The following is a 24571-nucleotide window of genomic DNA, read 5'->3' as shown; positions in this document are numbered from 1 at the left end:
CCCATGGACAAAGTTTCTTGTTAAATATGAAATCACCAGGTCAGTCGTTCATTGCACATAAAAACACAAACACTCCTCCCCCGCAGTAATCCCCACCCCACCGCAGACAAAGCTTCTTGTAGAGGATGAAATGACTGGACCAATGCAAACTTTTCTTGTTCTTGCAGTCGAGAACAAGATCAAACTTCTTGTGGAGGACATAACAAGCTTTACTCTCTGCTACAAGGAGGGCAGACCCCATATAAGCTAGACAGATACAGGATTATCTTAACCTGCTGATAGCATAACATACAATAGAATAAAAGTTAATGTCAGTGTTACTGAGATCATTTAGTTTGAACCAGCTGCAGATGATTGATTGTAAATTGAAGAACTTAAGCCTCATCTGTACGTGATGATGGACCTGCTGCTGGGTCTGAAACTGAGAACCATGTGGTTCATGATGTTAATCTTTGCTAATACTGATGTTACCATGTTAAAGTGGTGCTGAAAGTTTCAGTATATATGATTGTTATGCAATACGCCATTAGCTAGGATATACCAACAAAAACACGAGTCATGTTTGTATTGTACCTCCTGTATCTTAGAAGATGTAGGCTGGACAGCTTTCTGATCCATCCATCCATCCTTCCATCCATCCATCCATCCATTTTCTACAGACCATTCTCACTGACGTCACACTGTTTGTTTACGGAGGGGCTGATATTTATTACTGCACATTTAAACAAAACAGGAAGCCTTCATTTTAAGATTGCAGGGAACTCATGCTGTTTAAACATCAACACAAAAACTTAAACCAGCAACAGGCAGATATAAATCATTTCCCCAAAAACCATTGAGAGTCAGTGCAACACATTGTCTCCCTCTGATAGTCCATGGATAATACCCGATAGTACCTGATAGTACCTGCCTGCAGCGCCAAAAGACTCAGAGTAACATCTGTCTCTGCCCTAGCTGCATCTGTCCTCCTCCTCCTCTCCTCTTTAGTTAGCCTCATCACAACCTCATCACCTCTGATTCTGTTACGACGGATTCTCAGACGTTTAAGGAGGTTTGTGGTCTTCACACACACATATTAAACTGTGCATCATTGCTGTTTGTGGAGCTTAAATATCTCTACTCATCAGTGCATGTTGGACTGATCACAGAGCAGTGGATGAACCGTGCACTGCTGCGACGTGACACTGCATCTTGTTTTGCATATGCCTATACCCGATGCTAGCGTGCAGCTCGCAGGCCGAACTCTGCTACGCTGGGACAGGACTGAGGACTCCGGTAAGAGCAGAGGAGGGGGGCTCTGTATCTATGTGCACGATAACTGGTGTAACAACGGGACAATCATAGACCAACACTGTTGTCCGGACATAGAGTACATGTCTGTTAGATGTCGGCCTTTTTTTCTGCCGAGAGAGCTGTCTGTTGTTATCGTCACAGCGGCGTATGTGCCACCCGACGCCAGTGTAAACACGGCGCTCTCTCTCCTGCTGAACGCCATAAACGAACAACAGCGGGCTCATCCCAACGGTGTTCACATTATTGCAGGGGACTTTAATAAGGCCAACTTAAAAACTGTACTACCGAAGTTCTACCAGCATGTTAAGTGTGCTACAAGGGGGGAGAACACCCTGGATCATGTCTACACTAACATCAAGCATGCATACAGGGCCGTACCCCTCCCCCACCTCGGACAGTCAGACCATCTTTCCCTCCTGCTTCCCCCAGCCTACACCCCCCTCAGACGTAGGAACAGGCCCACCACAAAAACTGTAACAACCTGGCCTGAAGATGCCCTCGCCAAACTCCAAGACTGTTTCCAACAGACAGACTGGGACATCTTTGAACAACAGGAGCTGGAGACACTCACAGGAACGGTACTGGACTATATTCAGTTCTGTATCGGGAATGTGACTGTGGACAAAACCATCAGGGCTTTCCCTAACCAGAAACCCTGGATGACCAGCCAGGTCCGCGCACTCCTCAGAGCCCGGGACGCTGCCTTCAGGTCAGGGGACAGAGCACTGTATAGTGCTGCTCGTGCTGACCTGAAAAGAGGCATAAAAAGAGCCAAGGCGGACCACAGGATGCGCATAGAGTCCCACCTGTCCAGCAACAACACTCGGGAGGTGTGGCGGGGCATACAGGACATCACTAACTTCAGAGGTTGTGATGTGTCGACAGCAGATCAGAGCGCAACACTGGCAGAGGAGCTAAACTGCTTCTTTGCCCGGTTCGACTCTCAGCAGCATGCATCTGCTCCAACCATGCCCCCACCCCCACCCACACCGACACCCCCATCTGGCTCCCGCACCACCCCACTCACCATCCAGGAGCACGATGTCAGACGGGTGCTCCTGGCGGTGAACACCAAGAAGGCTACTGGCCCAGACGGAGTACCTGGCAAGGTGCTCAGAGCGTGCGCCCACCAGCTCGCCCCCACCCTTACCAGGATCTTCAACCTCTCCCTGGCTCAGGCAGTCATCCCACACTGCCTCAAATCCTCCACAATTGTCCCGGTGCCGAAGAAATCTCCCATCACCAGCCTGAACGATTACCGACCGGTGGCCCTCACTCCGGTAATCATGAAGTGCTTTGAGAGACTTGTTCTTCAGCACATCAAGGACCATCTCCCCCCAGACTTCGACTCCCACCAGTTCGCATACCGCGCGAACAGATCCACTGAGGACGCCATAGCTGTAGCTCTTCACTCTGCGCTGAACCACCTGGAGCAGCAGCAGAGCTACGTCCGGATGCTCTTTGTGGATTACAGTTCTGCGTTCAACACAATAATCCCGGACAGATTATGCACAAAACTGGACACTGTTGGCCTCCCCCCTCTCACATGTGCCTGGATAAAGGACTTCCTAACAGACCGACCCCAGACTGTGAGACTAGGTCCCCACCTCTCCTCCACCAGCACGCTGAGCATCGGCTCCCCACAGGGCTGTGTGCTGAGCCCCCTCCTGTACTGCCTCTACACCCATGACTGCAGGCCGGCCCACAATGACAACCTCATCGTCAAGTTCGCTGACGACACTACAGTGGTCGGACTCATCTCCGGGGGTGATGAGGCTGCCTACAGGGAGGAGATCCTGAAGCTGGCTGCTTGGTGTTCTGAGAACAACCTCGCTCTCAACACCAAGAAAACCAGGGAGATCATCATCGACTTCAGGAGGTTCAGCACAGACCCAGCCCCCCTCTACATAAATGGCGAGTGTGTGGAGAGGGTCCACACCATCAGGTTTCTTGGCGTCATCATCTCGGCCGACATCTCCTGGTCAGAGAACATCACGTCAATCACCAAGAAGGCTCAGCAGCGGCTACACTTCCTGAGAGTCCTCAGGAGGCACCAACTGAACTCCAACCTGCTGCTGACCTTCTACCGCTCATCCATTGAGAGCCTGCTGACATACTGCATCACAGTATGGTACGGCAGCTGCACTGTAGCAGACAAGGAGAGGCTACAGAGAGTGGTAAAGACAGCACAGAAGATCATTGGCTGCCCTCTCCCCTCCCTGACGGACATTTACACCTCCCGCTGCCTCAGCAGAGCCAGAAACATCATAAATGACAGCTCCCACCCTGGCTCTGATCTGTTTGCCCTGCTGCCCTCTGGGAGGCGCTACAGGTGCATCAGGACTAAAACAAACAGACTCAAAAACAGTTTCTTTCCAAAAGCAATAACTGCCCTGAACTCCTGTAGGACTTCAAATCTGAAATACGCTGGACACTAACAACATATGTGCAATACATTCTGTCACATGACATGTACAACATATCATGATCCGTGCAATAATACTTTGAACGTGCAATATATATTTTTTTTTCAGACATAGACATCATACTTATATCTGCAAATAACTAGAGTGTGCACATCTGTTTTATTTCTGTAAATATTTTATACCTTAGATCTTTTATTTATTATTTATTTCTATACTGCTCTCTCTGCACTGACACTGGGGATGGCTTAATCTCGTTGTACATGTGTATAATGACAATAAAAGGCATTCTATTCTATTCTATTCTATTCTATAGCAGGCAGAAGAAGTAGTTCCTACCTATCCTGCAAGTTTTGTTATATAAATTTTAGTAGAGGAGGACAAGATATCTCAGTATTGAGCCGCACATCACTAGTATTTATTCTTCTATCGTTAATTTATTTATTTATTTGTTTCACCGGGACACCGGCCCAAGAGAAATGCAATCCTCCAAACCTCCAAATTAGCCGGAATATTCTTGATGTATATTTCAGCGTGAGAAATTAGAAGTGATGGATGAGATTGTGTGAAGCCACTCAAATGAGTCTCATGGCCAATGCATGAGAGTTGGCAGCCCTGTTTACACCAAACACGATTTAAACCCAAACACAATTTAAACTCAAACACGATTTAAAACCAAACACGATATAAACCCAAACACGATTTAAACCCAAACACGATTTAAACCCAAACACAATTTAAACTCAAACACGATTTAAAACCAAACACGATATAAACCCAAACACGATATAAACCCAAACACGATATAAACCCAAACACGATTTAAACCCAAACACAATTTAAACTCAAACACGATTTAAAACCAAACACGATATAAACCCAAACACGATATAAACCCAAACACGATATAAACCCAAACACGATTTAAACCCAAACACGATTTAAACCCAAACACGATTTAAACCCAAACACGATATAAACCCAAACACGATATAAACCCAAACACGATATAAACCCAAACACGATTTAAACCCAAACACGATTTAAACCCAAACACGATATAAACCCAAACACGATATAAACCCAAACAAGATATAAACCCAAACACGATATAAACCCAAACACGATATAAACCCAAACACGATTTAAAACCAAACACGATATAAACCCAAACACGATATAAACCCAAACACGATTTAAACCCAAACACGATATAAACCCAAACACGATATAAACCCAAACACGATTTAAACCCAAACACGATATAAACCCAAACACGATATAAACCCAAACACGATATAAACCCAGACACGATTTAAACCCAGACACGATATAAACCCAAACACGATTTAAACCCAAACACGATTTAAACCCAAACACGATTTAAACCCAAACACGATATAAACCCAAACACGATTTAAACCCAAACACGATATAAACCCAAACACGATTTAAACCCAAACACGATATAAACCCAAACACGATTTAAACCCAAACACGATATAAACCCAAACACGATTTAAACCCAAACACGATTTAAACCCAAACACGATTTAAACCCAAACACGATTTAAACCCAAACACGATATAAACCCAAACACGATATAAACCCAAACACGATTTAAACCCAAACACGATTTAAACCCAAACACGATTTAAACCCAAACACGATATAAACCCAAACACGATTTAAACCCAAACACGATTTAAACCCAAACACGATATAAACCCAAACACGATTTAAACCCAAACACGATATAAACCCAAACACGATTTAAACCCAAACACGATATAAACCCAAACACGATTTAAACCCAAACACGATATAAACCCAAACACGATTTAAACCCAAACACGATTTAAACCCAAACATGTTATAAACCCAAACATGATTTAAACCCAAACACGATTTAAACCCAAACACGTTATAAACCCAAACACGATTTAAACCCAAACACGATATAAACCCAAAGACGATATAAACCCAAACACGATATAAACCCAAACACGATTTAAACCCAAACACGATATAAACCCAAACACAATTTAAACCCAAACACGATATAAACCCAAACACGATTTAAACCCAAACAAGATATAAACCCAAACACAATTTAAACCCAAACATGATTTGAACCTGAAAGTTTTACTGCCCTATGTGGAGACTGTTTGCTTCTGTTACACTGTTCTTAGTGTGTGTGAGGTTGTGTGTGCATGTGTGTATGTAAGCATGTGTTTTTTTTAGTACTTTGTGATGCATCATCTATATTAAATAGTGCCATTTAAATCAAGTTTGATTGATTGAACCTCAGCTTGTAGTCCAATTTTGACTGGTGTGGGGAAACAGCAGATTTTATTGTTCGTCATGTCGTCTTCCTCTCATCTTGTTTTAATTTTTCCAGTCCTAAATTACATAAAAAGATATTTTCAAATAAAATGAGTCCTAAATGGCACACAGTCAGTTGACTTGATGTCTGAAGGACGCAGTTCGTTTCTCTGAATTTCAGCTACTGATTTATATTCATATTTAGTTCATTTCACTCTTCCTTCTTTTAAACACAAAGATGAAGTTTTATTTAACACATTCTCTTATTTTGACAGATTTTATTAGGCAGGTAAAAACCAAAGGTCAGTGAGATGCTACAAAAGATTTTCATCTGAATTTTAATCTTATCAGCACCTCCATGACCTAAAACAGGAAGACAACAAGGCCAAGCTGCAAATAAAAACATCCTTATTGGTAGCCAACATCCTGGAAAGGGTTCCAGGATTCTGAAGTTATTTAGCAGTCTGTCAGAGTGAGTCATTTTTTATAGTTTCTGACCTAAATCATTTCTTTTCCAAGCAAATTTGATATGACAAGGCCAAAACAATATGTATTCAACTAGTATCTGTCTGACAAACAAACATTTAACAACTACACCATTTTAGCATATGCATACATATAATTCAGCAAACTTATGTTTAACTGAGAGGTTGGAGGTGTGGAGTCATGTTCTCCTCCTGTTGATTGAGCTGTCCAAATGTCCAAACTCCAAACATCAATCAATTTAAAAAGAAATTTAAACAAATTATTTTAACAAGGTATTGGAAAGATAATGGAAAAATATGTATAATAATATTTGTTTTTCACATTTTGAATGTATCTGTATTGAAAGATTAAATAATGTAAAAATCTATATAAACTGTCATATGTATTTATATAAGTATCTAATATATTCTAAATTAATAACTAACAAACATGAATAGTTAAGATATTTATAGCTGGTCATATATTTTATTTGTATTAATAGTCATAGTTTATGTACTTTATTCAGTCTATATTAAATGGAACCTTGAATTTTAGAACAAGGCTAGGATTCAAGCTTTTGTATTTTATCCTCCTCCTTTTCAAACATGTAGATCGTTTCTGTTTTGTTATTTTCTTGTTTGCTCTTTTTGTTGTGACTTTATTAGTTGTTTGCCTCTGCTGTTTTGTCGTTTTAGCTGCTTTACAATTTAAACTACTGGTCCAAAATAAAATATCCTCATCATCATGATCATCAATGATCTCTATCAGTGTCCTTTTTCGCTTTCTTGGCGATGGTGAAAAAGCCTCCCGTGCTGCTGCTGTATTAGCATGGTCCTGCAGTTTTGTGAATACCATTTTAACTCATTTTCCAACTTAAGTAGTAAGAAGTTTTTGTTTATCTTCTCCTCCCACGTCTCAATCACTGTGCGCTGGCTCGCAGGGAAAACGTGGAGTCATTCCACGTTGGTGCCATTTGTCCCTTGCTGACGGCCTTAGTTTCCAGATGGCAGACCGTCATGGAGCTTCCATGCCCGATACAAATCTAAAATTCTTCGCTTATGAGAATGTGGAGGCCTTAATACAAGAATGATAACACATATGCATATGCAGACATCAATTTTGGCCAGTAAACAACAGAAAATGTTACACAAATTTTCCTTTAAGAAAGATTCATTTGAAAAACATGAACAAGTAACAAAACATCATTAGACTGATGAGATTACTTTGACATTAATAACAATCACACAGTCATTTATTCATTAAAAAAAATGTCTCTTCCGTGACTTTGTGCCCAACATATTTATTTTTCTTTACTTAATAAAACATTTAATAAACTATACCTAACCTTTTTCCAACAGTTTATTAGTTTCATTTATGTCCCAGAACATTTGTCTTAGAACCTAAAAGCTTTACTTAAAGATTTTCTTTGTCAACTTCCAACAGAAGACTGAAGAGTTCCTGACTTCACTTAAGAGATCAGAGACAAGGACTTTCACCAGACCTGTTATGGTTCATCGCCCCCTGAAAACTATTTTGCACATATTCTACACTACAGTTTCTCCACGTCTTTATAAAGCACATCTCTGCCCTGAGATGTCACTTCATCTCAAGAGTAACTTTAACTGAGAGCTGAGCCATGGCAACCCAGAGTCTTCCTCACAGAAACTCAACTTTCCTTTCCATGGCAACCTGCTCTCTGAAAACCCGAAAATAAATACAACTCAGAGAGGCACAAGGACATGCCGGTGACAACTAGATCAAAACACAAACTTCCTCCTCTGCTGAAACTCATCCAACATATCAAAGGCAGCCTGCAGGCTTTGATGTTACTGTTAGATCAGAATCTAAAGCTTTCAGGCTCATCAGGTTCCCGTTAGATGCGGAGAGCTGATGTTTAACCACTGGGTGGGCCAAAAACAATGATGCAGCCCAGTAAAGTGACAAATCATTGCAAAAGGTCTGCTAACAGGCAGAAGTGATAGCAGCTGATCAAAAATCTGAACCCAAGCCTATTTTCTGTGTCAGTGGTGTACTGGATGGGGTAGACATCAAGCATCCATCTACACATATAGCTTTTTATTACTTAATCAGATGAAATGCCAATAAAAAGAGATCTATATCTGAGAGGCAAAACCCTTATTAAGCATGCAAGTTTATAAAGTGGGCCATCTGATATGTGCTGTGCTCATTAGTCATTCTTTTGTCAAACCTCAGATAACTATAAAGTACTGAGTGGAGTGTTTGATTTATCTGAGATTAGATTGTCAGAAACTGGATTTAGGCAAGAAACTGTGTCAAAAGATGGCAGCTGAAGAGAACAGGGAGCAAATCAGTCATGGCTCAGACAGGCACTACCCCCACCCCTCATCCACTATTCGCTTTGTTTGAGAATCAACTTTAGATACACTGCACTGTACAATATGAAGCGTATGAACATGCTCCCCTCAGTTCTCATCATATTCCAACTAATCTGAATTTGTAATGTATGAAGCAGCAGAGGAGCTCCAGATGGAGGAGGGGGGGAAATGTCTGATAAACAGAAAGATTACTTGGATTTGTCTGTATCTAAAAGGAATAGTGACACAGAGTAGAGTCACCGTCCACTTTATCAGCTCCCTGTCTTCAACTTCCTGTTAAAGGAGTCATCAAATTGCATTTTTTCAAGTTAAAACATGTGTAGTGGTGATGGACTGAAGTGTTAACTTCCCTGAAAGCCTTTCTTCCGAAGATGGTCGAGTTTTTCCGTCTGGGCCCTTTGTTCACAGCAGAATCGCCAACAAGAGTGAACTCACGCAAACGTGTGATTTTAATTTGCTCCTGGGATTTCATCATCACAGGAGGCTATTTGATTAAGCCAGCCCCTCTTCCTTGGCTAAAATCACCTACTTACGCTACCACAGTTGTCATAAGCAACAACTTGTGTGAAGATACGAAACGGCGCTCTCGTGTCAACTGCTCAGCTGTCAGTTGCCAAAACCAACATCAAAATTTTTTAGTCTCCCTGTAGCGGCAAACCAAACCACCAGGGACAAATGGATTAAGTTCATTTTTGGTAATAATGTACCGGCATTTCTGCCTGCCATGCTCTATTTGAGCCTGAATGTTTCAGTAATATTGGACAATTTCAGGCAAAGATGGCTACAACCCTGCAGATGGAAAGAGGGCCAATTCCAACTTTAAGCAGCTCACCATCAATGCAATTGGGAAGTGTCGCTACTGATATAAAGTTATGCTTTACTGTGTCTGAGACGTGAGTTAAGCTGACACAGCTAATGCTAATGCTAATGCTAAGGGACGAGCCTAAAAGTTTAAGCCCCTGCAATGTACAAATGAGATGGCCACGTAAATTTTTGTAAATGACTTATCTATTTCTTATTTTTCGTGCCTGCTACCACAAAGCACAACAGTACTCATGATTGATGGTTTGTCATGATGGTAGAGATGTGACGTTCATAAACGAATCGATTCTTTTGAACAACTCTTTTAAATGAACGATGGGAACCGATTCACAGCTGCAAGCCGTTCATTTGTGAGCCATTCTTTATATATACAAATTTTTGACACTGCCTTCATCAAATCAAATCAAATCAAACTTTATTTATAAAGCGCTTTCATGCCATAGGCAACACAAAGTTTTTTACATGATTAAAAACACTCAATGCAATCTTTCATACAGTCACACGCACACACGTATACACACACCAAGCCCACCCCACCCCCCTTCCAGCTAAAAATGCCTGAATGAATAAATAAATAAATAAATAAGAAGTAGTACAGTTGAGTAAAATGAAAATAAAATAAATAACATGTGTGACATCATAGAAGTCTGATGTCTAACACGCTCCATTCATGTGAAGCATCTATGGGCAGAGATTATTGTTTGGAAACAAATACTGTGAGTTCTATTTAAAACATTTACTAGAATTTGTACTGACTGCTCAGGTTTATCCTTTTTTATCTATATTTTTCCTATAATTTTTTAATCTTGTATAGTAGATTTTGTATAGGTTCATATTTTGATTGTAGGATATTGTGAGAACGATCCAGTCTTTTGAACGGCTCTTTGAAAGGAACGGCTCCTTAAGATCCGGTTCCCTTCAAAGAGCCATAAATCTCATCCCTACATGATGGATGTGTGGTCACAGTTGTAGATGTAGCTTTGCTAGTTTCCCTACCACAACATGGCAGTTGTGATCATGTGATCATTTAATCTAACAAGGTGACCATCATGTAGTCTGATTTTATCACCGAACCAGAACAGAAACTTTTTATTTCTCTGACATTTTCACATCATGTATGTGAAACGGGAGTCGGGAAGGATGTAGTCTCTACAGCTAGATTTTATTGGTAACTGGGCAGAAATGAGCCACCTGGAAGAGGCTAAAACCGGTGAACTGTCAGTATTACAGAGGCTGTAGTGTAGTGTAGTGTAGAGGGAGTATCTTCACTCTCAGGCTCGAAGTCTGGTTCAAACATAAATAAACATAAATCCGTAAGCTGCTGCTCGGTCAGATTCACTCGCCATCGCTAAGCTGTTGATGTTTTGGAGTCTGACACACTGTGCGTGCACTGGGCCAGCTCCCCTTCCGACTCTGGCCTCCCTGCGGCCAATCAGCGTGCACCTCATTAACATTATTTAAATAGTCAAAAGCTTGTGTAAACCCTCATGAGACAAAGTTTGTGGTATGAGCAAAGGGTCAGAACAGTCTCTATGTTTGATTTTTGTGTATGTGTGTGTGTGTGTGTGTGTGTGTGTGTGTGTGTGTGTGTGTGTGTGTGTGTGTGTGTGTGTGTGTGTGTGTGTAACAAGTTTTCAAAAAGTATTTAAAGACACTTAGAGGACAGTGGATACATAAAAAGAGCAGGTGATGACACCTTTAACAGAAATATCTAATCAGCAAATCAGATGGCAGTAAGTGAACACTTTAATGGGCTCGACACACAGGAGGCAACCAACGACAGCGACAGGGAAAAACTCAACACCACCGAGGTGAAACCGAACACACAGGGTGCGACAAACAGCAGCAATGGTAGCATCGCACTCACCAAATGCTTCCCTCAAAGAAATTTGATTGGTGATGATATTGGAGAAAATTCTGACATTTTCAAAGCAGTCCATTACAGACAAGGCATGACGGATAAAGAATCAAAAGACTTCGCTCGACTTGACAGAAATCTTATTGTTGACTCTATTGTACAAAACAGAAAGACAATCCTGGGTTCATCCTATTTTACAAACAAGGAAACAGCATGCAGAATATCATCATTTGATGGCAGACCCCAAAGCTGATCCAGATAAATCTAGGACCTTCGTTCGGACAAATTCACCCTGGAGCCACGCAGCTGCCTTTTATTTACATCACTATAACCTTTGTGTAAGGTATTATAAAGTATGGGAAAGTCAGACACAGTGAAAATGATCTGTTCCTCCATGTTGAAAGTGTTTGCAGACTGCACTGTCTAGCCTGCTCTCAGCTCATTTGTCAGTCAATAAAGCCCTTGCTGGTTGGTTGTAGTGCCATGTGACAGCGACATAAAATTGAACATTTTTCTATTTTCTTGTGTCGCACTGCAACCCCCCGTGTGCATGTCTAACAAGCGCAGCATCTTAAAAGCATGGATCTATACTGCCTTGGGTCAATGCTTCTTTGCTGCTGATGGTGTAATGGTGTGGTGACAGTAAAATCTTTCCCAAATCAGTTCTTACTCATTTATTAGAGAACATAAAGGTTGCTGCAAACATCTTCTTGCCAAGACACAAGAGTGATCACACATTTTGCACGGTACAGGTCCCAAATATTTGCACCATTGGTATTAGTACCTTCTTAAAGGTACAAGCTCTCATTATCTGTCCTGCTACTTTTAACACTTGTACACATATATGATACAACACAGATCAAATATCTGATACCAAAGCTGCAATAATGGTGCAAATGATAACTCAGCAATAAATATCTCAGAGATTAATTCTTTTTTTATGCAACCAAATAATAAAAATCCTGCTCTAATGCCCATTTACTTTACTTCTTCGGGAAATAACACACACCAGTAATATGGCTTCACTCAAGTGAACACAGCTAACATTTCTACACACACTGAAGGAATGCTGCTGGAAGTCAACGCCAGCATTCGGGGGCATCCGAGCCTCTCCCTCTCATTGACAAGCTGTCTGCATTAGGAAATGCTCGGCAAGCTTCAACAAAGATTAATGAGAGTGCAGGAGGAGCAGCTTAATCAGTTTTGACAAACATAAGAGTCTCAGTGTAGAGGAATGAGTTTAAAGTTATTATTAAGTGGGGTGTTTTTCACCCTGGTGGGGCTGACTATGATTGGTAGGTTTTTAACTACTTACATGAAGAGCGTTTTAATTCCACTTCGGTTTTTATTAATGTGTGCAATCATCTACAAATAATAGGAGAAATGTCTCCTTCTTGACACTGTTAGCTTATATAAAAGCTGTTTATGTTTATCTATCTATCTATCTATCTATCTATCTATCTATCTATCTATCTATCTATCTATCTATCTTCAGAATGGGCATTTTAGGTGATTTTTTAAGTTGACTAGTCGGCTCTTTTAAAAAGGCTTGTTACATACTCTGCAAAAAACGAGAACTTTGTTCTTGTTCTCAAGGCCACAAGAGCAAGAAAAAAGTTCATGTTGGTCCGATCATTTCATCCTCCACAAGAAGCTTTGCCTGCGACAGGGTGGGGATAACTGCAGGGGGGATGTCTGTGTTTTTAAGTGCAATGGACAGCTGACCAGGTTATTTTAAATTTAACAAGAAACCCGTGGCAGGGGGACAGTGTGCAAGCGGTGGTGTCTGTGTTTTTAAATCCCACGTGTTGTTTACATTTACGAACTTTCTCACAAACTCCATCAGCTGTTCATTAAAACTATTCGCTCAACCGCTCATCAGGGGAAATGCAGAAGCCACAACTTTCCACTTTATTCTTTTCTGCGTTAACAACGCCCACCTCAAAAGTCTGACCAATCACACAATACGTCTCGGAGCCCCACGAGAAGAAAGTTCTGTTCTGCTGATGTGACAAGAACTGTCCCTATTCACATCCGTGAGAGTAAAATAACGTCATTTTGTTCTCGTGGCCTCAAGAACAAGAAAAAAGTTCTCACTTCTCACAGCGTATTAAACAGCCTTTAGTCGTTATGTCATCATGACGTTATCAATAATGGGATGAAAAAGAATACTTTATCTCCAAAATGTAAATTGTACACTGTGTATCAGAGTATACTGGATATACAAATGTTATTTGTATATTGTATGTATTCAATAAACAAGTGTTTAAAATTGTGTGGGCTCTGGTGTCCTTTATTGTTCAGGTAGATGAGACGGGTCTTGCTTTAAGGGTCGCCTGCTATGCTACGTGAGCTACCCGCACCCACAGAGCATTGAGCAACAACCAGTTATTTTCCTCATCTGTCTATCTGGTCTTTTTGCTCCTGAAGCAACATTTCTACGGTTTAGTAACAGCGCTGCTCTGGTCTGTTGCCTCCACTATCTGTGAAAACTCAGATAGAAACAGCTGCTAAGCTTTCCGCTTCTGCACCAAGCTCGGGAGGCGGAGAAGAGGTGATTACTTCTGGGTGAAGCTGTGGCTTCAGTGTTAGCTCCCTTAACTTTACCCAGCAGTGGTGAAGCAGAAACAGGACTCTGCTGCAACCAGCAGAGCTGTGTGGTGTTGACTGTTAAAGCTTTTACCAAATATATAAAACCACCAAACTGAATCTTAACCTATTTTTCATGGGTTAGTGGATGTTAATTTAGAGTCCTGCACATGTATATGCTATAACTTTTTCTTTCTAACATGCATGAAATTAATCTACTCTAAATATAAATCTTATTTCACTCCTTTCGCTCTGGTTTCGGAAAAGTGTGAAATCATTAATTCATTCCTTCATTCATTCATTCTCTGTACCACTTTGTCCATCACGGGTCACAGGGAAGCTGGAGCCTAACCCAGCATTTTAGCAGGTGAGAGGCAGGTACACCCTGGAGTTGTGTGTAAACTGCTGCTTCAAAAGAGAGAAACTATCCCTGTTTCTAATGACTGAGATCTTATAAGCTGCTGGTTTATATCTCCTCTAACATGTTTGTGTGCATGTTGTACTTACGATAGTGTTCTCTCCAGTCTGCCACCAGGAGAACCGATGATCTCTCCCAAAGTGCAGAACATCTGACCCAGAAAGTCCTGTACAAGGTGCAGAAAGATCGCCATCTTTAATAGAGTTTTATTCTAATGAGCTCCATCACTTGATGTGCTTCCTTTTCAGTAAATAAAAATCTTTGATTGAAATATAAAAATCCAAAGTAAAAATTGCTGTGGAGCAATGTGAGAACTGTAACTATCCTGAAAGTAATAGTATATGGAAGAAATGTAACATTCCCATCATTGATCTGCACTCACTGTTTGTAGTTTGACTTTCAGTTTATCAGTTTCAGCTGTACTTCTCTCTTCTTAAGCAGAAGCCCCGGTCCCTAGCCAGATTGTCTGCAAATCTGTCAACAGCTAGCAGCTTTCCCGCCTTATGAATCCTGAACCTGAACATTCTTGACCTTGGCCACAGTGGCTGACAGAGGAGGAGACTTGGTCTCGGACGTAATAAAAAAAAAAAAAAAAGAAAACATTTTCAAGGCAGACTTTTCCAGAAAAGCTATACAACATGAGGAGAGGTCGGCCAACCCCAAAGCTAGCTATCTTATCTCTCAGCCCAGGAAAGGGTTTGTTCACCACTTCCAGACCAGTGCCTATGAGAGGTACCACCGGCTTACAGCCTCTGAAGAGCTTTGTAAATTATACCTGGTTCTACTTAGTTCTTCACAACTCATCTGTACAAACTCTTCTGATAATTACTTCCCCACCAGCATTCTCCACTACATCTCTGTTCCTGGTTATCTGAATCTAAATCAATTCCAGTCATTCCATTGTATTCCATAGGTGCAGATTTTCCTAATATGACCCATATGGTGTGTTATCTGTCCAGAAGTGTGACTTAAGGCCCATTTATGTTCCCTTACGTACGTAAATTGCCACGTCCCTTTAAAATGTTTTCATAGGTCACCATCCATATATTTCCATGTGTCTTTTGAGTTGCCGTAATTGTTAAGTCAGTTCCTCCCTCCTAAACCTCCTCTTCTTCCTCCTCCTCCTCCTCTTTTTTTTCTGCTTATCCGTCTTCTGCATCAAGCATAAATGGGCCTTTACTTGACTTTGATGTAAAATGGAAACAGAATCAAACATTATGAGATGTCACCTAGGTTTGACAGCCCAAAGATTTTTTAGAAACATGTTCATTGCAGGGAGAAATGATTTAAGAGGATGTGAAGGCATATTGGCTTACCTTCTGCTCATCAGATGGGAAGCAGTTAGGAAAGGGAGACACAAGTTAGAGAAGAAGCTGAAAAAACAATGGAAACAACTTGAGTTGATATGTTAATTATCTCAATATGACCAAATAAAAACAGAAATGTTGTTTTAGTTATTTTAGTCGTTCAGCACAGCTTTTGAAATGCCATCCAGCACAACAATCTTTTTATCTTCTCACCAAATGCTCTATTCCTCTATGCATTTATGGTTAATTGTGAAAATAAAAACTAAAAATCATCCCTCTGCACAAAAATCTATAAAATCAGTCACAAAGAAAACAAAAGAAAAGAAAAACAAGTTACAGGAAATACTATGTCTACAATTCAAATGTTCTCAATACATGACAGTGACTGTCTTGGATCCTGCATATGGTGCATTTTAAGCTACTTTAAGTAAACAATTTAACTAAAATGAGCACTTAAGTATCTGATATTATTAAAACACTGTTTGAAACAAGGTTCCAGTTTCTACTGGTAATATTATTTTCTCTAGTTTTATCATGTTTGTTGCTGTTCCCTCACTTTTCTGATGAATGTATGGATAGATAGATAGATAGATAGATAGATAGATAGATAGATAGATAGATAGATAGATAGATAGATAGATAGATAGATAGATAGATAGATAGATAGATAGATAGATAGATAGATAGATAGATAGATAGATAGATAGATAGATAGATAGATAGATAGATAGATAGGTTCTGTGTGGGTCCAGTTCGACATATGCAGATAAAACTATCAGATCATCTACGTCCACCAACACTATGAACAGCAGAAGCTCCATCTAGTAAATGGTTAACTTTAATACCAAATGAGGTCAGTGTGATTTGCAGATTTCAAACCATTCTTTGGCATTTTTGCTTGTAAATGCATAATACTCTAGATTAAATGGAAAAAAGAAAAGAGCCCCATTAGTTTAAAACACAAAAATTAAGTGTTGAAAAAATGTATTGAATAACTAAAATATTTACAAACCAAATTGAACTGTGAGAAGTCAGCACAAATAAGCTAAGCCCTAAAGTTCGAGCCAGAAACACAGGAAAGGTTTTCCTTTGTTTTTTGTTTTTTTTAAGCGAGTCGAGTTGAGCTCCCTACATCAGCACATGTGTAAAACAAGATATGTATTTTAAAAAAGTACTTACATGTTTGGAAAGGTTGGAGCTCCTGGTATCCACATTATACCTAAGATTAAACAAAACATAACATACTTTAATGAATTTTCTTACAAGGTATATATATATATATATATATATATATATATAGTCAGAGCTTTGCTAAAACAACGTTTCAGACCCCTCTAGCAATTCTATTTAAAAGAAATCGACTAGCGACAAATCTAGAAAGGTTTTCTGGTGTTATTGGAGGCTTTTGGAGACTGACGTGAATGAATGTAGTTATTCTTCTCAATGAGGAGTGGGTGCTGTGCAGACCTCTCCCCCGTCCAAAAGCACTCAGAGGAAGCTTGGTCCTCACGCAGTATCATCAGCAGTTCTCCTCTGTTTCATGACCAGAAAGTTAAAAGTGTTGTGACATGTTGCTGACTCCTAATTAAAAAACAAACTACACTTAATAAAATTAAACTAAAAAACAAAATAAATATTAGCCAAAGAATTTCTATTTATTTTTTATTTTTAAATTTTTTCTGTTCTAAACACTTTTAGGTTGTATTTTCATCAATTTTTGCCTTTCCCACGACATCCCTCTCCACAGCAGCATCCATCACAACAATATGTACCAGGATGATTATGCAAATTAGATGATTACATCATTAAGTGACTTTTAAGACAGCCAATCGCTAGCAACCTGTGGACATCGCCTCCGTGGAGAATGGGGGTATTTTAACACACTTGTCCGGTGAGAGGGTTCCATACCTGCACTTCTTCTGCATTATTTTTTAAACTTGCAACAGTTCAGCTGCATTTTACACCAACGAGTCTGCTCTAGCTGGTCGTCTCTGTGCAGCGACAGCTGTCAGTGACCAGCTGATCAGCTTTTCTCTCGTGGTGTTTTTTTATCGTTCAGCTGAGAAGGAGGAAACTAGCGGTTCATGGTTCACAACATCACATATTTACCCCAAAGTGTTGTTGTTGGTAGGACCTTCTCTAACACAGTAACTAACGAAAGGATGTAGCTATGGAAAGGATTTATATTTCAGCTTTACAGGGGCAGGTCTAGAAAAGTTCTGATGGGGACCAGACAGGAGCACTGACCAGGAAAATAGTTTAAAAAGTGAAGAAAAACGTGTAAAACAAACAGCCAATGATTTATTTTATCAACAGTTGTTTACCTTGGGTAATGCTGCTGCAGGACTTTTATCACTGCTGCACACATGCTTACACTTCAATGATAAAAGGAGAACTGTTTTTATCCAGATCATCAGTTTTATTAGAGTTTCTTTATCAATGTTGGCTGTTTAACTTCATCATCACATCTGCTGGTTTTATGGCAGATATTATCACCATGGAGACAGTTGGTGAGATGATAATATATGAATTATGCTTTATAATCTAGAACATGGTAGAGATGATTTAGAAAAACATATAAAAGTACACTACATGCTGCATTTACTGACCCTTGGACTGATCTGATATTTACCCAAGGAAAGGTCAGTTAACAGTAGATATTTGTAGCATGGGCTCTTTCTGTTGATACAATGCAGTAAAACAGCCAAATTTCAGGCATATAAAAACTTGTGAATGGTGATGAATCATTTTGAAATGATTTGAAATTTGTGATTAATCATGATTAATTTCAAAGCTGTGATTAATCTGATTAAAATTTTAAATAATTTGACAGCCCATATATATATATATACACTACAGTTCAAAAGTTTGGGGTCACTTTGCCATGGGATTCACTAGGGAAGTGACTTTTGAACGGTAGTGTATATATATATATATATATATATATATATATATAGATAGATAGATATAGATAGATATAGATATATGTATGTAGCATGAAATGTTATGGAGTACAACAAAAATGGCCACTAACATGTGACATGATTTTTGATTTTATGCAATAACTTTACCCCTTTATGATTTATAGTTTAGGTGAGTCTCAAGTTAGGAAAATATAAAATAAATTATGCAAACAGACAGCACTGAAACATAAAACCTTGGAGATAAGTATGCAACTTAAGTCTTTCTGTCCCTAGTGGATGTATTGTTCTTTTTTTCTTAAAGCTTCTTTCCCCCAAGACTTTGTGTTTAGAGATGTCACCAGGGGTTTGTTTAAAAAGGATTTGGTTCATGTTGGACCAAGTAAATCCACTAATGTCCCACTAATGTTGAATAACATTACACAGACTCTGTGCCGTTTAGTCCCTAATCCCACTATGAATTTTACTCCTCTATTTGAGCCTACTGAGAGGATGGAGAACGGAGCTCAACAACCAGTTCAACATCTTTTTACCTGTTTTCACATCTCTCTTAACTTCTCAGAGCCACATATTTGACATGGAGGTAAATAACAAGGGTGGCAGAAGAGTCAGGATGTACTCAAACTAGATCATCTGCAAGAACTGCACTGAGCTGTCCCGCTAGCTTATTATGTCAGGAGTGTTTCTGTCTATCGTTGATTCAAATTCAAACAATGAAACTTAGTAAACCTAAAGCACCTCTCAGGAGCACGGTGGCATCAGTAGCTTCTGTTTTTACTGATGCTTTATGGAGCATGAAACAGCAATGCTTGTTTGTTTTATCAAAACAAGAAGATTGTGTGGAAGAGGGAATCTGAAGCCTGGCATCTCTGCATTGTTTTGCTTTCCTGCTTTTAAACGACAGTTTCTTAACTTTCAGGAGGCATTTGTGGGTTAAACTACTCATTCACTCTGAAAATCAGTTTTGCTGGAGTAGCTTTCTTTCCAGTTAGCCATACCTCAACTTCACAAAGGAAACACCTAAGATTTCTCAGAGCGCATCCACACTGGTGCTGTTTGGCCCCCTTCCACAGATAGTATGGGTTGTCTGGAGTATCATGAACTCTCATTTGCATTCTGCTGCTGTCCAAATGAGCAAACTCTGGTCCACATAAAAACCAGGGGTCTCATTTGGCTTGCAAGTGAACTCTGGTGTGGTTCACTCACAGTGTGAAAACAAACAGACATCCAGTGAAACAAAGACAGGAAGTGACGTAGATCAACATGGTGAATCGCTGGCTGTCTCTGCTGCTCATACTGGCTAAATTCTGGTAAAAACAGAAACCAGACTGCAGAATTTTGTTGTTGCTCCATCGTTTGCTTGTGGCGAACAAGCCATTTTCAGTCCTAGCCAGTCAATTAGCCAGATTTTCTTCTTTCTTCTTGGTTAATAGTTGTTTTGGGGAATGCCCCCCCTAGTGAGCCTTTGTTGTAAAGTTTGATCAGCTTGAGTAAAGTTCAGTGAGATTACAAACCAAACTAAAGGAAGATGGGATTTTTCTGTTTTTAGAATTCCTGGCCGGCCCGTATTGCTGTGTGAATACAGTTTACACACTTCTTTCTCTAAGGAGAAGAGGGTAATACACTTCTTGCTCTCCTAATTTCAAAGGACAAGACATGCTCTGAATGATAATCTCATGTTGTTCTTCCTCCAGGACCAGCATGGTCTGCCAGAAGACACCAGTCCCTCTCCCTGTCCCTCTTTCTTGTGGCTGCACAGAGCCTGCAAAGGACTTATTCTTTGTTTTGACAGACTTCTTCCTAAAGCTGTAGTGCGATCAGCTGCTAACACTAGATGGACAACAAAGAAACAACCAGTATCCTTCTTTTAGAGACCACAAGACCTTGTTGCAAAGATCTGGGCATAAGGCCGTCTCACTGCTTTTCTTCAGGGACCAAACCGTTTCCTAAGGACTGTGGTAACGAGGACTTACACCAGGCATTAACTTGTGGCTTGTAGTGTGTGCACACATTGGCCCTCATTTATCAAACGAATGTGGAAATGAGCGCACATCTGATCACATGATCTTACGATTGGATCCACGTGTGATTCATGAAACGTTCTGAATGGTCCCAGCATAGGAATGATTGGGCCTTGAAAAAGCGGCGCCTGAAATCCATCATCATTTACTTGTTACGTCCTTAATTATTCATGATTATTCCAGAGGCCTCGCCCAGTGAAGTCAAACCATGGAGAGGAGAAGATCTAATGAAAAAAAAAGAAACTTTTCGGAGGTTGCGATCAAAAGCCTCACTTGTGAGATGCTGTTTGGCAGCCTTTAAACCAGAGTCAAAGGTGGAAGATCACGGAGACAGTTCCCTGTTATCAATCTAACGATGTATGAATAAAATCCTCAATAAGTAGCCTATATATGCCCACAATTAATGTTTTAGTAGTTTTTTATTTGGACAATAGCCGATAATTCTTTACTTTGTGCACTTATAAATATAATATAAATATAAATGACACGTTAAGAGATCAATTAAAAAAAATTTTAAAAATGAATAAAACTTTTTCAAACTGCTAAACGTCTGTGTTTACTTGCATTAGCTAAGCATTATTGTGTTCAAGGTTCTGTTATATGAAACAGATAGTTACTAGTTACTTCTTGTAAAAAAGTAATGGCATTGTTACAACATTATAAGTATATAAGTAATCATTTACTCGGAAAAGTAACCATTGATACTTTTTTTTTTTAAATGTTCAAATACGTTCCATTTAACAGAATTTCAGATCCATTACATTAACATTCCTTTGAGAAATGAGGTGTGTGCTCATTTATTCACAAAAATTGAATAAAACTGAATATTAGATCTGAATGATTGAAAAGAAAACCTAATGGAATAAATTACTAATAGAAAAGTCATGGACACTAATCTCAGGCTGCTGGAAGTCGTGTCTCCGTCTCCTCCTCAGGAGAGGAGCTTCTCGTGATTCTAACTGCTTACAGCCACCATGAAAAAACGTTTCTGAATATGATGAACATTTCTCATAACGTTCTTGTCTTTTGTCTCTTTGAGAGAAACATGATGTCTGTTGATTATTTTGACTGAAATTGAGATCTCGATTATTTAACACGATTAGAGAAAGACAGAGAGTGAGGAGGGAGGTGGGACATTTGAAGCCTTGTTTGTAGTAATACAGACTAGTTTCTTACCACCAGGTCCCCATAGCTTTTGTTTGTCTCAGACCAGCAGCTATGTTCTGCCCAGTGTGATCTGGAAAAAATTAGTCTGAAGACATTTTGTTTTCAAGTTGAAATCCGCATCAATAAAATGTAGCAGGACATTTATATACAGCTTCATGGTGCGGCTTGACCACAGGTCTGTAGTGGTGATGAAACATTGGACTGTAGCCACGTCCTTCACAACACCCTCACCACACTCATCATCCAGGACAGGAGAAACACTCCACTAACATGGAGATGAGATGGCAGCGATGCAGCTTGTCCAAAGTGGTGATGAGTTTCTGAAATCCCGGCTTGTTCACTGTGTTAATTGAGAAAAAAGTTCTGTTTGTTAATAACGTTTGTCTCTGTGTCTCTGGAAGTTGGTACATTATTTGGTCGTGACTCACAAAAATTGAACATTTTTCTATTTTCTTGTGTTGCATTGCAAGCCCCCGTGTGCAGGTCTGCGTGAACAAGCGCAACATTTCACATGCACAAATGTTGCCTGTCGCTTGGCTGGAGGAGGGCAGCGATTTTCACCTCATCACGCATGTTCCATAGAAAATGATGGAGAAGGAGCGACATCGCCCCCGTGTGTCCAGCCCTTAACTGGCGAGCTGTTTGCAGACAGGGCTGTGGGAGGAGTCTGCAGCAGAGCGCTGCAATGCCAGCTGCGCTCATTTGCAACTGAAAACAGCACAAGAGGAAACTGCGAAGGACAAAAATAATCGGATCATTTAATTTTTTATTATTGTTGAAAATTTAGATCGTAATTGTGATTAAAATTTGATTAATCGCCCAGCCCTAATGCACAGTTCCTTCAGGTTGTAGTCTGCAAAAGGACGGTTAGCTGCACTGGAGCATAACTTTGCTGCCTAAAGCAGCTGAAAAGATAAATAAAATCAGCAGACGCTGTTTAAAGAATCACATAAATGTGAAGTTATCTACTGAACAAATAAAGAGTCACACATCAACATTATCAGGTTGGAACATTTTCAAGTCTCCCGGAAAACCAACTCTGATCGTTTGTTCCACCCATGTGGTTCAAAGAGGCGATCTCGCAGAACAAGCCGTTGGATCTGAACGGGTCTTCCAGCTGATCGCCTGGTTTAAATAGAGTGAAAAATCCACGATTAAAGGTGTGGACCCGGTTTGTCTGCAAGATTAGCGTGTTATCCTCAGTAACAGTAACAGCATTGTAACAATAAAAAGAGTAATTAGTTAGATTACCCGTTACTGAAAGTGTGGTATACAGAACCGTCAAGTGTGGTATACAGAGACATCAGTGGGTTCATGTACATAGATCCTTATTATTTGCAAACGACTTAATTAACAGTTAGTATCTATTCATGTTCAGAGTGTGATAAAAATTGTTTTTTTTTGTTACAAAGAAAGGTTGGTTTATTGTCTAAGAACAGTTTAGTCAGCATCAGTATACAGTACCTACTCCGACCAGCAGAGGGCGAGTTCGCTACGCTGTGTTTTATTGATAAGGGAAGTCTCGCGGGAAGACACCCAGAGAATGAGAACACAGACACTTGAGTGAGAAGTTAGAAGTGTATGTGGCGAACTTAATGTTAAAACACATTTTTTTTGCTCTTTGCAGGTAAGAAGGGAAAGTGGGAACTGTGTAATTGATTGATGAGTATGTTAAGTGTGTGTATATGTTCCGGTTTTGTGTGTTACGGTGTATGACCGTTATGTTGTTCATGAACGTACATGCTAAAAACGGTTAGCTACTAGTAAGTCTGGTCGCCTAGTTACCATAAGCAAGCGAGCGGGAGATTAGGAAGTAAAAACGATGAGCCGGTACAGCTCGGGAGTAATTCATAGACACATAAACAAGTACTTAAAATAGATGCACAGTATGATTGAGTTGGTTGGTTAAACAATGTTTGGTTAATATGATTAGCTGACTGTGTATTTTAGGAACAAGTTCATATTAAATGTAGAGTGACACTGGTTTGAAAAGTGATGCAGCAGACATGATTATTTGTGTAGATCTGTATGCAGAAGTTCATGATTTTTTTGGTTAAAAGCGGGAAGACACCCAGAGAATGAGAACACAGACACTTGAGTGAGAAGTTAGAAGTGTATGTGGCGAACTTAATGTTAAAACACATTTTTTTTTTGCTCTTTGCAGAACAAAAATAAAGACTTTGAAAAAGTTAAATGTGTAGTGGAGGACAGCTTCACTCTGTGCCACGCTACATATTTTGGTAGCAGAGGATGGTTGATTCAGCCCACGGCCCAGTCGCATAGAAGTGTGGACAGGCAAAGCAGACGATGGCCATGGAGGAAGCAAGGGACGAAGTAAGCAAGATACTGCTGACGTTGGAGGAGAAGCTGCTCATTTCCCTGTGTGAGCATCTAAAGTGTAGCGCACCTGTTGGGGGGTTTGCCAGCAAAACAAGACGCAACCTCATCAGGCTGGCGGAGACAACGTTAGATGAAATCGAGGAGGGTGAAGATTCTCCAGAGTCATATCAGCTGTATCTGCAGAATGTACTGTCCTACCTGGCCTCTCTAAAGCCCGCACCAGGGGAAGTGGAGGCTGAGATTGTAGTTCAGGAGACAAGGGAG

General features: G+C 40.1%; 1 protein-coding gene across 2 annotated transcripts in view; it reads right to left on the bottom strand.

Moving 5' to 3' along the window:
* LOC121636354 (copine-9-like) overlaps nt 1-24571 on the bottom strand; it is a 194949-nt gene that overhangs the window by 73968 nt on the left and 96410 nt on the right. For both annotated transcript variants that reach the window (XM_041979806.1, XM_041979807.1), the window contains 3 exons: nt 17038-17077; nt 15868-15870; nt 14641-14717 (listed from right to left, as the gene is read on the bottom strand). In XM_041979806.1, coding sequence (XP_041835740.1) covers nt 14641-14717; nt 15868-15870; nt 17038-17077 — 120 coding nt within the window. The remainder of the gene's footprint in view (nt 1-14640; nt 14718-15867; nt 15871-17037; nt 17078-24571) is intronic.

This window comes from Melanotaenia boesemani, chromosome 3 (assembly GCF_017639745.1).
Source record: "Melanotaenia boesemani isolate fMelBoe1 chromosome 3, fMelBoe1.pri, whole genome shotgun sequence".
Taxonomy (NCBI): domain Eukaryota; kingdom Metazoa; phylum Chordata; class Actinopteri; order Atheriniformes; family Melanotaeniidae; genus Melanotaenia; species Melanotaenia boesemani.
Note: the sequence above shows the minus strand (reverse complement) of the source record. Positions and strands in the feature narration are given on the sequence as shown.